The sequence below is a fragment of the Panthera tigris genome, chromosome D4 (genome assembly GCF_018350195.1).
Source record: "Panthera tigris isolate Pti1 chromosome D4, P.tigris_Pti1_mat1.1, whole genome shotgun sequence".
Taxonomy (NCBI): domain Eukaryota; kingdom Metazoa; phylum Chordata; class Mammalia; order Carnivora; family Felidae; genus Panthera; species Panthera tigris.
This window is the reverse complement of record NC_056672.1, coordinates 60661843-60675317: the sequence shown is the minus strand read 5'-3', so window position 1 is coordinate 60675317 and position 13475 is coordinate 60661843. Positions and strand designations below refer to the sequence as shown.

Below are 13475 nucleotides of genomic sequence, written 5' to 3'. Positions count from 1 at the left end.
AAAACGTATATTCTGCAGCATTGTGATTCTATATGATTAATAGCTTTTTCTTGGTTGATCAAAATACTTCCTAAGTGTTCCACAACAAACGTGTATAATAAGCAGTGGTAAAAGTAAACACTAACAAGGCCTCATACATGCTAGCATGTTCTAAGGGCTGTATGTGTATTCATTCATTTAATGGCCTCTGCAGCCGTGTGGGGCACAGACTGTTATCATGCCCAGTGACAGAGGACTTGCCCCAGGGGCATCTGAACCCAGGCGCCAAGGTGAGAAATTTGTTTCTGCTTCTGCACAGCATTGGGCTCCCATTCGCACGCTCACGCACCTCTCCAGCAGCGGCTCGAGCCACCCCTCGTGGCACTCACAGTGGCAGTCCAGGAAGGTCAGCACTTCACCCTTCGCCGCGGAAGCGCCTAGAAGCCTGGCTCGCACCAGGCCCTCCCTCTTGTTGGCGCGGATCAGACGCACCTTGGGCAGCCCGGACAGCTCATTGGCCAGGCGCTCCTTCAGGTGCTCTGGGGAGGCAAGCGAGACAAGCGGGGTCACCGCCACGCATGCCAAGCGGCATCCTTCCAGGCCCTCCCTAGCCCCAAATGACAACTGAATAGACAGAAGCCTCCTTTGCTCCGCACCTACCTGGGATGTCCTCACCTCACCCAGGACCAAGGCTGGACGTGTACGACAAAGGCCAGGGGTGGGTGGCTGGGGCAGAGGAATCCCAGAACCACCCAGGGCTCCCCGTCAAAACACACGCACACTGAATTGTGTGCTTGAAATGGGTGCATGTGGCGTCTGGATATGTCTCAATAAAGCTGTTACCCCCTCAAAAATACATTACACCTTGACTTGCGAACATTTAAAAATAAAACACACAAAAACTGCCCAACCACCATTTTTCAGGAAAACTGGGTTAATATACACTTGGTTTATTTATATTAACTAATTATGTAACGTGTTATAAAATTTTAATTTATGTGGAATTATGTTGACAAATTTTATTTACATTTATGTTAACACAAATTTTCTCAGGAGCTCATTTGACACAGTAATAGTAATAATAATAATGGCAGCTACCACTAGGGGGCCTACTGCAAGAATTACTGTCCAGGTGATTTATATGAACTCATCAGAGCCTCAGAACCTTCCCATGAGGTAGGTACTACAACTATCCCCATTGATAGATGAGAACACTGAGGCCAGAGAGGCTAAGTAATGTGTCAAGATCGCAGAACAAGTGAGCTAAGGAGCCAGGATTTTAACCCAGCAGCCCTGGCTTGAATCCATAGGCTTAATACTGCCTCCCAGAGCTTTCTTCAATCTCTCAGCCTTGCTAAACAAACGCAAACTGGTTAGGAGGACGCGCTCGTCCCATTTTGCATAAGAAGAAATGAGGCTTTAAAAGTTGAAAGGTCTCGTCCACAGCGAGGGCTGGCCTCAGGACTCCAGACTTCACACACAGGTTCAGGGACAGAAGGCCCTGATTCCCACCCCTCCGTGGGTCAGGTGGAGGTGGGGGGAGCCCATCAGGCAAAATAAAAATGAGAGAATCCCCCCTAATCATTGTGGGTGTCGTCTGAAAGTCTTCAATCATCAGCAAAAGGGAAAAGTCTGTAAACTGTTCTAGGTTGCTTCAGTTTGTAAAAATGTTTCCCCAAATATTCTTGACATTAAAAAAAAAAAGCATTTCATTGGTTGATTTTTTTTCATCCTAAATATAACTGCAAATAAGCTGGTAGCAGGAATAAGGGAGGTGACTTCCCAAGCAAAGCTAATTGGTGGTGGCTATGCCCAGTAAACACACAGGTGCAAAAAAAAAATAAAGGGAAAAAAAGAAAATGCACATGTACCCTCCTTGTACTCTTTATGGATTTGGTCAGCATCCATTCTAGGTCTGTCTGAACTGCCCTCCCATGCCTGGGGAGGGTTGGCGCCCCTGCGCGGAGCTCAGACTGGCGTGTGGAAAGGCCAGGGGGAGGGGCAGGGCACAAATCCTGTCATCACGGCTTGAGCGGGCATCTTGTCCGTGGCACAGGTCACCATGATGGAGAGGGCAGCCTCCGCCCCACAGAGACCCACACTTACACTCACGAGAAAAACTGAGCTATGCAGAAGGGGTTCACACCCTGGTCCTGCCTGCTGAGGAGCTATTCAATCCCACGAAGATCAAATAAATAATCTGATCCTTGCTTCTGAATGAATACATTTCTGAAATATTGGGGGTACTCTACATTTTGTTAATATTTCATAAAAGTACAATATGCCAGGCACTGACATAGCATGTTACCTGCCTTTATCTCATTTAATCCTCACTGTGACTCTGCGAGCTAGGGACGAGTATCCCACTTTATAGGGGCTGAAGCCAAGGTTGATGCTGGACTTGCTCAAGGTTGAGTGGCTGCAAAGTGTTGGAGCTCGGACCAGTGCTGGCACAGATTTAAAACAGCCCCGGGAGGAGAGGACCAAAGGAAAGGGAGATGAGTACCTACTACGTGCTGGCCGACGTGAGAGTCCATCCTATGCCTGATCTCATTTGTTCCTCACCACTCTCTGATGTAAGTGTGGACAAACCCATTCACAGATGAGAAACTGAGGCTCAGAAAAGACAAGTGACTTGGCCCAGGTGCCATGACAGGTTCATGGTAAAGTTCACCTCTGACCCAGGTGCCCTGAACCCAGAGCCCAGTGCCTAATGGACTTCATGCAGCATCAAGCCCCAACTGTCACCGAACACCCACCACGGAAGCTACAGTTCCCAGCCTCCCTTGCAGCTAGGTGTGGCCAAGTGACCCCTGCTCTGCTCCATGGGACATGAGGGCAACTTTCGAGTTTAGCTCTCCAGCCCCATGAGATCTTCCTGCCGATGACAGCATGCAGAAGGTGAAGAACCAGCCCAGGGCACACAGACCGGGGCAGCACAATGTCCTAGAGAATGTGGAGATACAGGGCAGAAGGAGCCAGGCCCCAACACTGTGAAGCTGCCACACCAGCCCTAGACCATTTTACGCGAGCTTTGTGATGTGAGAGAGATCATTTTTTTCCCATGTAAATCACTGTTGTTTAGAGTCTCTGTGAGAACGGCCAAACACACCCACCAATTAGGACACATACTCCAAGCTTTGAAGTCGGACGGACCAGACAGAGCCCGAAACAGCAAGATGCCCACGAAGCAGTAGCTGCTGCCCTTCTGTGTGGCCCACGGATGGTAATTTGGCTTGAGACTAACAACTCAGCCCACGGCTCTCCCTGTTGCTATGACCCTGACATTTCCCCTCAGCTGAGCTTAGCTCCCCCAGTTCAGCTAGTCACATGGCATGTGGCATGACCACAGCAGCCCCTCCACCCCACTCCCATCCATCGGCCATGCCCCACATGGCAGCACAGTGAGCCCAAGACTGAGCGACCTTCCTGTCCCCCCAGCAGCCCTCAGACGGCTCCCATCAGGCTCATATTTATGCCTAAAACCCCTTATGGCGGCCTCCAAGGCCCTGCCTGGTCTGGCCTCGCCCACCCTGGAACCTCATCTCCCGCGTCACCTCCCCACTGGCCAACGGTCTGCCCTGCAGAATGCCTGCACGGCCCAGCTTCTTCCTGCAACTGGGGCCACTGGGCTGCCTCCTTTACATCCTAGCTTTTGGCTTAAAACCACTTCCTCAGGGAGGCTTCCTGCCCTCCACCAGGCTAGAGGAGGGTCCGTCCCCAAGCTCCCCTTATTCTCCTGCTCTTTTATTTCACAGCACTTTGTCCCTTGCTGTAGTCCACCTGCTATATTGCTATATTATGCTATGCTATTTTGTATTGTGTCCTGTCATCGTGTATTATTCTTTACATGTTCATTGACCATCCCCACCCACCTCTCCACCCATTAGAATGTGAGTTTTACGAGAGCAGGGACTTGTTTCCCACAGAATCCCCGGTGCCTAGAATGGTGCCTGGCACAAAGGTGGAAGCTCAAAATATGTTCGCTGAATAAATGGAGTGCCAACTCTGGACTGCAGGTGAATTGCTGGACCCCAGGTCACCGGTCAGGCCTATAGGGATATGGGTCACTCTCTCAATGGAACACCTCTCCCTGGATTCAGTTCTTCTCCTGTCTGGGCTGCCCCTTTTCGATCTCATCTCAAACTTAACAAATCCAAAGCCAAATGCCCCACTTCCTTTTCCAGACCTGTCACTCCTGCCCTGGGTGGCTTATCTAGCTCTGGGACAGTACCACCACTCACCCAGAAACCCATTCCAAGGGCCTGCAGGTCCCCCAGATGCCATGTCTCAAACACCCCTCCTCCTCCTCCCCTTCCCTCAACTACCACCAGACTTCCAGCCTCCATCTCTCACCTGGGCCGCCTCTACAGCCCCCGGCCTCCCTGCAGAGCTCCCCTGTACACCGTTCTCCACCCACAGCCTAGAGGGATCCCTCAAAGGGCAAAACTGCTCTCCTGTTTAAAACCCTGCCATAGGGGGCGCCTGGGTGGCTCAGTCAGTTAAGCCTCCGACTTCAGCTCAGGTCACGATCTCACGGTCCGTGAGTTCGAGCCCCGCGTCGGGCTCTGGGCTGATGGCTCAGAGCCTGGAGCCTGCTTCCGATTCTGTGTCTCCCTCTCTCTCTGCCCCTCCCCCGTTCATGCTCTGTCTCTGTCTCAAAAATAAATAAACGTTAAAAAAAAAAATTTGAGAAGAAGAATCTTTAAAAAAATAAAATAAAATAAAATAAAATAAAATAAAACCCTGCCATAGGGGCGCCTGGCTGGCTCAGTCAGTTAAACAGCCGACTCTTGGTTTTGGCTCAGGTCATGATCTCATGGTTCGTGAGTTCGAGCCCCACGTCAAGCTCTGTGCTGACAGTGTGGAGCCTGCTTGGGATTTCTCTTTCCCTCCCTCTCTGCCCCTCCCTGGCTTGCTTGCTCTCTCTCTCTCTCAAAAAAAATAAACATAAATTAAAAAAAAAAAAAGTCCTGCTTTGTTCTCCCCGCCCTCAGGACAAAGTCCTGACGCCTCGGCCTCACGTGTAACGCCTGCACCCTTCCCCGTGTCTCATACCTCTCCTCCGCCTGCTGGTCCTCCGTCCTTCCTGAACTACCTGCAGAGCCTATCATGCAACACTGTGCCTCGGAGGCTTTCCACATTCTATGCCTCCACTTAAAACACCCTCTCTCCACCTTTGCTGCCCACAAACTACTTCAAGACTAAGGTCAGTCATTCTTCCTGAGTGCTCTGTCTCCTGTAGCACCATGTGGTAGAGCCCTCTGTCCACACACCTGCATCCCAGCAGGCTCCGAGCTCCTGGCAGGGGCGGGGCACACGGAGACACAGAAAGCCTGTCCTCCTGGGGCCCATTCCACCCCTCCTGAGCCGCACTCTTGCCTCCCAGGCACTGCTCTGGGAAGCCAGGCCCCTCCAAGAGCTCATGTGGAGGGCTTACCTCTGTCACTGTAGTCATCTACGAGGATGACTTCTTCTAGCAGCATGTCTGGGGACGTCTCGAGGACACTGTAAACTGTCCGGAGGAGAGTTGACCAGGCTTCATTATAAAACGCTATGACAACAGATGTCGTGGGCAACTTGTCATAATCATATTTCTTCTCTTTGCACCTGCAAATACAACATAGCTTCAGGGAATCGAGAATCCGCAGCTGACTGTGTGTACCAGGCCCAGGCTGGTCCTAGGGATGGAGGTGTGAAGGGGACACAGGACACAGTCCTGAGACCTCCTCCTAGGGAATGGAAAATAATCTGCTGGGATCTTCCAGAGACCCCAGTGTTCCTCTAGGAGCCCCAGCGGAGTCTAAGAAAGGTTCTAAAGTGACACCAAGAAGCTTGAACCGTGGGACACTATTTTGAGGCTTTAAAGCAAATTTCAGATTTGAGCAACATACGAGCTAAGCAGACTCAGAAGGGAGGACGATGGCTACCTCCCCCTCCTCAGCACCTCTCTCGTGGGTCCTCTCCCTTCTGATTCCACTGCCAGGCCTGTGCTCAGACCGTGCCCTCTGCCTGGAATGCCCTTTCCTCATTTCTCTACCTGGCAAACTCTCTGTCCTCTTTCGAGAACAGCTCAGCCCCATCCTCTCCCTGGGACAGCCTGTGGGGGCAACTGCTCGCTTCTGGATGCTCCTCAGGCGCCTTGCCCACACGCGCGCCTCTGGTCCAGCAGGTGTCAGTCACAGCGCTCTGGCTGCTCACTGGCATCTCACTGCCCTCTCTAGCACGTTACCCGGGCAGCAACGATGCTTACAAAGGTGGTGTGTGCAGAAACCAGAGCCACTGCTAGAATGTGCAAACAGTCCAGAAGGGCTGCATAGAGGACACTGACCACCCCCCTCCCAGTACCCGCCCCGCCCCTTGCCCCACTCTGTGGCCTCCCGGTGGGGGTGGGGGCATGTGCCTTGACTGGCGGTGATAGGAACCAGTAAGTTTCCTCTTTCTTTAGTAGGGTTTCCAGCTACTTCCTAAGGAGTTTCCCTAGTTGACAGAGAACTCTCTTCTCAGAGTGGCTCACGAGAAACTCCCAATGTCATCCCAGGGACTGGGCCGTGCCTGGAGACCTTCCATAGGAAATGGCAAGAGAGGAGAGGAACAGAACCCCAGAGGGGCACCCACAAGACTGGGCTGGAATGCGGGGCTGGCAATGCGAGAAGAGTGTACATGCTTGAAGACCAGCCAGCCGGCCTGGGCAGAAAGGGAAGACCTCACAGCAGGCTGTGCAGCACGTCAAAGGGACGCAGAACCAAGCAGAATGAGGAGGAGTAAAGCTAGATCAGCCAACTGCCGGTACCAGGCAACACGTCAGTGGGCCCTTACCCGTCAGTCACCAAATATTTCCTGATCACCTACTAGGTGGATTAAAAAAAAAAGCCTCTGGGCTTACATTCAAGGGGACAATGATCAAATAAGCAAATGTATCAGTAATTTCAGAAAGTAATGGTGCTATAAAGAAAAGCAGGGTGCAAAACAGAGCAACTGTGGAGGGCAGTGGGAAGGGGGAAACGGAGCAACCACAGAACAGGTAATCAGGGAGGGCCTCTTAGAGGAGGTGACATTGAGGAGGAGACCTGAATAATGCAAAAAAGCAGAGAAAAAGCCCTTTATGTATCCACTTTATTTCTTGTGGTTTTTCTCCTTTTGTTTCATCATGAATTTTTTCAAACATTATAAGGAACTCCTGGGACCTTTTGCCCAACATCAACAATTCTCAATGCATGGTGTATCTTGATTCATCTATGCCCTCACCAGACTAGGGTTTTTTGTTTTGTTTTGTTTTGTGTTTTAGAGAGAGGGAGAGAGAGAATCTCATGCAGGCTCCACACTCAGCTATCCCATGAGTTGTGAGATCATGACCTGGGCTGAGATCAAGAGTCAGATGCATAACTGACTGAGCCACCCAGGCACCCCATCCCAGACTAGTTTAAAGCAAAACCCAGAATATCACAGCATCCATGAATATTTCAATCTATCTAAGATATAAGGACGCCTTTTTTTTTTCATAATAAAACACAATACAACTGAGACGTCTTAAGAAGTTACCAATTCTTTACTGCTACCATATCTCCAGCCTGCAATATTTCATAAAAATTAAAGATGCCAATGTTTGGAACACACACCATTCTTTTAAGAACCTCTAAGGACAAGTGTTGCTTATCCTAACTGGAGGATGCATTGATTTTAAGATACCTCCAAATCTCAGAGATGCTTCAATATGAAAAAAAAAAAAAAAAAAGACTTAAAATTAATGAAATGTCCTACTTCATTTAACTCTCAAAACCACTTTCAGTGTTGGCATGTATTGTTCCCGCTTGGAAGGCCAGGCTCAGAGAAGTGGGATAACTTGGGTGGTTCACAGAATGCCTGTGAGCACGTACCTGGCCGGGGTCCTCATGTCCAGAGGCCCGGTCGTGGGGTTGTGGCTTGCCCCCAGCCGGACGCTCAGGTGGGCCATCTGATCAAATGAAGAGCCCTGCACCACACCTCCCTGCCTCGCCCTCCTCCCTCCCTGTCCTCCCTCCCAGGGTCTTGCTCCAGGCCCTCTTCCTAAACTCCAGGGCAGTCTCTGCAGAGAGCTCTGCTGTCACTGGGAGGACCCTCCACACGAACAGGCGTATCCGGGAGACTCTGTTAGAGGCCGGCTCTTCTCAACCACACTCACATCCTCACTCGTGCTGCGTTTGCAGGCCCTGCTCTACACGCTTGAGTCAAAGTCAGCTGAGGCTGGAAGCATAACAGGTCTGGTGTCCTAAAGCGACGACAGGGCATCCCCAGCAGCCCGAGCAGCGGGACGCGAATCCTTGGACGCCAAGGGCTTCTGATTCACAGAAGTGGTTACTACTTAGCACTGTGCTCCACAGAGGGGAGTCCAGCCCACACTCAAGGGGAGGAGAGGCAGGCTCCATCCTTTGAAGGGGATGATTGCCAAGAATGTGTGGATATATTTGAAAACCGCCACGCAGGGATAGAATGCAGAAGTGTGACAGTACGTGTCTTCCAACACCAGGCCCTAAGACACTGAGGTTCCCTCTTTGTTCCCTCCCATGGACCATCCATCCTGGGGAAAGCCAGTTCCATGCAGTGACGCGAGTAGACTCAAGCATCCTGTGGAGAGGTCTCTGTGGCGAGGGACCGAGGCCTCCAGCCAACAGCCAGCCCCAACTTTCCGGCATGGGATAAGCCCTCTTGAAAGCAGATCTTCCAGGCCCAATCAGGCCTTGAGATGATGAAATCCCCAGGCAGCATTTGGATTGCGATCTCATGGGAGATCCAGAGCCAGAACCACCCAGCTAAGCCACTCCCGAATCCCTGGCCCACAGAGATTATGTGAAATCACAAATGTTTATTGTTGTTTCAAGTCACTAAGTTTATGGTACGGCCTATGCTGAAATAAATCACAAGGAAACTTTCAGCCAAGCCCAACAGAGAGAGATGTTTTATAAACCAGTAAGCCTGTACTTTTAAAAAAAAATGCTAAAATGCCAGTGTCCTAAGAGACAGAGACAGGGCTAAAGAGACACAACTAAATGTCGCCCTTGATTCTCAATTAGATACCAGGTCCAGGAAAAAAAAAGCTGCTCCAAAAGTTGGCACAGTTGGAAAAATCCAGTATTGTATAAACTTTCTTTATTTGAGAACTACATCATGGTATCATGAGAGAATGTCCCTGTCCTTAGAAAATGCGTGCCGAGGGAACAAAGGCTAAAAGGTATTATTGCTAAAACTTACTCTCAAATGTGTGTAATAGTATATAGCACACATAGAGAGAAAAATTAAGTAAATGGGGCAAAATAATGAATGGATCTAGGGGAAGGACGTACAGGAGTCTGTTCTGCTATTCTTACAAATTTTCTCTAGCTTTGAATTTTTCAAAATTAAAAGTGTAATAAATTAAGAAGAAAAAGGGGGCCCCTGGATGGCTCAGTCAGTTAAGTGTCTGACTCTTGGTTTCAGCTCAGGTCATAACCTCACAGTTCGTGGGATCAAGCCCCATGTCAGGCTCTCCCTCTCTCTCTCTGCCCCTCCCCAGCTTGCACTCTCTCTCTCTCTCTCTCAGAATACATAAATAAAGTTAAAAAAATAATCTTTCTTTGTGAATATAAAAATGATGCATGTTCATTGTGAGTAATTTTAGAATGCAGGAAAATATAAAGTAAGAATCAGCAATAAGCCCACTGCTCAGAGATCTCCATTGTTAACATTTTTGGCATATTTCTTTCTATTGTTTATTGTTTATTGTTTATTGAGCACATGCTCACACACACTGCTGTTTATAGATCTGTACCCTGCTTTTTTGATTTAATATGATAGTGCAGTTATTCTTCTGTATTGTTAAAAGAGTCTCTGAGAACGGGTTTTGGATGGTCTTTGTAGCATTCCTTCATGAACCTGCACTACATTTCACGTTTTCTTGTCGGACCTTTGGAATTATTTACAGCTTTTTGCTATTATAAATAATGTTACAGAGAAAGATTGTTACTACAAGCGTCCTTCTGGGTTATCTCTGATTATTCCCTCAGGTGAGAAATTCTTAGATGTATTATGACATGATATTAAAAAGAAGAGGAACATTTTGAAGCTCTGAGTAATAGTGCCAAATGTAGCCAGTGCTCTTATGATTTGAAGGGACACATATAGAGTACCTGGACATTCTAGAACAGTGGCCTTGGGCTTTGGGGTTTTGCAGAGCAGCAGAAACATATAAACAAAAACACCGAGGAGGGACTGACATCTGGTCCCAGCATTATTTGGTCAAGCGGATATCTTTCTACCTTCCTACTTATTCTTATCATGGGAAGAAAGCCATTTTAATACCAACGGTTAAGGATGTGATTTTATACTAAAGGACCACTGTTTACATTGAATAAACCTCAGTTTTGAAAACCTAACTTTACTGTCCTTCTTTCCATTCATTTCTCCTCGGACCTATATACATTTGGAACTAAATTTTAGCTTTTTTTTTTTTTTTTTTTTGATAAAAAAATCTTTATTTTTAGGTTGCACAGAAACACATTTTTTTTTTATGGAGTATAAGCAATTAATTCTTTCTAAAGCTTCTAGCAGGCTGTGGCTCGGCACGACATAGCCTCTCCATGAGCCGTGTCTACTAGTCAGGGGCTTTTAAAATGCAGATACACCTATTAATATTTTATATACGTATATATGTTGTCTATTTGTTACAACATATATCTGCAGGAGAGCAGCTGTTTTGGTGGAAGCAGGAAGAGTGAGGTAGGAGAGGGCCCGTGTCAGGGCCACTAAGCTTGAGTTACCTATTTTTGGAATCAGAATCAGCTTAGCCCTTGGATATAACCTTTGCACCATTAACATTATTTTCTTCTTCTTTTTTTAAAATTCTATTTATTTATTTTTGAAAAAGAGGGCACGAGAGAGTGGGGGGAGGGGCAGAGAGAGAGAGGGAGAGAGAGAATCCCAAGCAGCCTCCACACTATCAGTGCAGAGCCCAAGGAGGGGCCCGAACTTACAGACTGTGAGGTCGTGATCTGAGCCGAAATCAAGAGTTAGATGCTTCACCCACATGCCCCAAAGAAGATTAATTTTAAAAGGCTGGATCATATTTCTTTAGTAACACATAGCAAATGTCCTCATCGAGCAGTAATTTCATATTCTGACCGCTCCTTTTTTCTTGGCCTGGTATAGTTTCTTCTCCTTTCTTTAAACATACCTTACAGGCATCGTCCTTCGTGAATGCTCAATATATCCTTCTGGAAGGTCTAAGTTTGTTTCCAGGAAAAACGCTTTCCCTTTTCCCTTTTTTCAAAGCAAGTTTCCAAAAGTTCAGATTGCAAAACAAATACTGCTGAAAAAAATATGCAATTTTCCTTCATTGCATGATCAAAGCAATTTGAATGACTTTTATAAATGTACAGGTCTAGCCTTCTAGAACTGTGAATTAACTAAGTCTTTACTTCAGTTCTCCAATTTTTCATTTTAAGTCAATTAACCAAAAAAAAAAATTATTGAAAACCTCTATGTGCCCTTCCCCATCCCAGGTGCTATGAAGGGATAGAAAAGAATTATGTGGCATTTCTCATTCTCCTCCCAACCAAAAGCAGAGCATCCTCTAGTTAGACAAGAACAGCTATGCATCCATGCCTCAGGGTTCCACTTTTGCCTAAGGGACAAAAGGAAGCTCAGAGTCAAATTCACTGCTAAATCATAGCAAGCCATCCTTTCTTTAACATTCTGGTATAATCCATGTGTCTTGTAAGGGCAGGGGGTGAATTGTGGTTTTTGCTGTATTTTCTTCATGCCTTGTACTGTACCTGGTAATAATAATAACATGTATTGAGCGCTGACTACATGGTAAGCAGTGTGCTAGGGATTTTACAAGCATTATTCCACTTTCCCTTCCCAGCAACCCAGTTGGGCAGGGACTTCCATAAACTCTGCTAGCATAACATATGATTACGTATTATACAGATGCGAATGAATGGGTGCAGTAAATGCCTCCTCGTCTTCCTTTATCTTTATATTCAGGTTATCACATAAAAGTCTTTTGAAAAAATGAAAATCCTTATCTGTTGCAGAACAGGCCAAGGAGGTCACAGTGCACCTTGGTGGGTTCTGCCTGCCCAGAATCCTTTCTCCTTTCTTCACATTCCTGCACTTTGAGTTCCCTTTCATGAACCATGTCTCCCAGACTCGCAGGCCATGTGGTCTGCGCAAGGCTGAACACACACACATGCGCACACACGTGTGTATACACACACCCCTCTGGGAAGGTCACATGCCCCAGGCCTGACCAATGAACATTTTTTGGCTGATGACACCAGTTGAGTCCCTGAATCCAGGGCCCAGAATAATCTGAACCTAGTCCCAAACCCAGACTTTCCTGTGATAGAAGCCAATATATTTTCTTTTATATTCAAGTCAGTTCACATTTTGCACTGGGTTTACAGTTATTTTCAACCAAACGAACTATGACTAATAGAGGAAATAGGTTTTGTGTTTTTTTGTTGTTTTTTTTTAAGTGAATGTAAGACTTCCACTCCGGACAATCTGGAAGATTAAAATGTCTGGGGAAACCCTGTTGGAAAAAATTTTTGATAAAATACTTCTTAAAAATCTTGTTTATTTATTTATTCATTATGAGAAAGCCAGAGGGAGAGCACATGAGTAGGGGAGAGGGGTAGAAGGAGAGGGGGAGGGAGAGGGAGAGGGAGAGGGAGAGAGAGAGAGAGAGAGAGAGAGAGATTCATTATCTTAAGCAGGCTCCATGCTGAACACGGAGCCCAATGTGGGACTCGATCCCACAATCCAGGGATTATGACCTGAGCCGAAATCAAGAGTCAGCTGCTCAACCAACTGAGCCACCCAGGCGCCCTTAAAAAAACTCTTTTAAATGCATGGCTCAGCTTATAGAAAAGGAAATAAAGTCCTCAGGGTCCAGGAACAACATGAAAATACAAATCTCGATATTAGAGCTATCAGACACAAAGCATAAAATAAGTATGCTTAACATGCTTGAATAAATAAAAGACGCCCTCATATAAATGACAAAGAAATAAGAATGACAGGCAAATTTAACTCAGTATAGACATCTCACAGCAGTGACTTTAGATCACCAAAGACTTTAGATCCTGCTGAGCTGAATATGTACTTTCAAGTTTACCACCAAAGATTAGAAATAAACAGTATAACTGAGGCACCCGGGTGACTGAGTCAGTTAAGTGTCCAACTTCAGCTCAGGTCATGATCTCACCATTCGTGGGTTTAAGCCCCGCATCAGGCTCTGTGCTGAATGCTTGCTCAGAGCCTGTAGCCTGCTTCAGATTCTGTCTCTTTCTCTCTCTGCCCCTCCTCCACTTGTGCTGTCTCACTCTGTCTCTCAAAAATAAATAAATGTAAAATAATAATAATAAAAGAAATAAACAGTATAATTGCCAAATTAGTAGAGAAGAAAAAGTGGAATGAGAAGGGTAGAGAAAAAACCTCTATCAACTGAAAGAATAGTGTTAAAAGAAAAAAAGGAA

The 13475-nt window shown here is 47.0% G+C and overlaps 1 protein-coding gene across 1 annotated transcript in view; it reads right to left on the bottom strand.

Annotated features, from left to right (window-relative positions):
* Positions 1-13475, bottom strand: part of GALNT12 (polypeptide N-acetylgalactosaminyltransferase 12) — a 37051-nt gene that overhangs the window by 18947 nt on the left and 4629 nt on the right. Inside the window, exons 2-3 of the mRNA XM_007089324.3 lie at positions 5420-5589; positions 329-518 (exon numbers count right to left, since the gene is read on the bottom strand). Of these exons, the coding sequence (XP_007089386.2) occupies positions 329-518; positions 5420-5589 (360 nt within the window). The remainder of the gene's footprint in view (positions 1-328; positions 519-5419; positions 5590-13475) is intronic.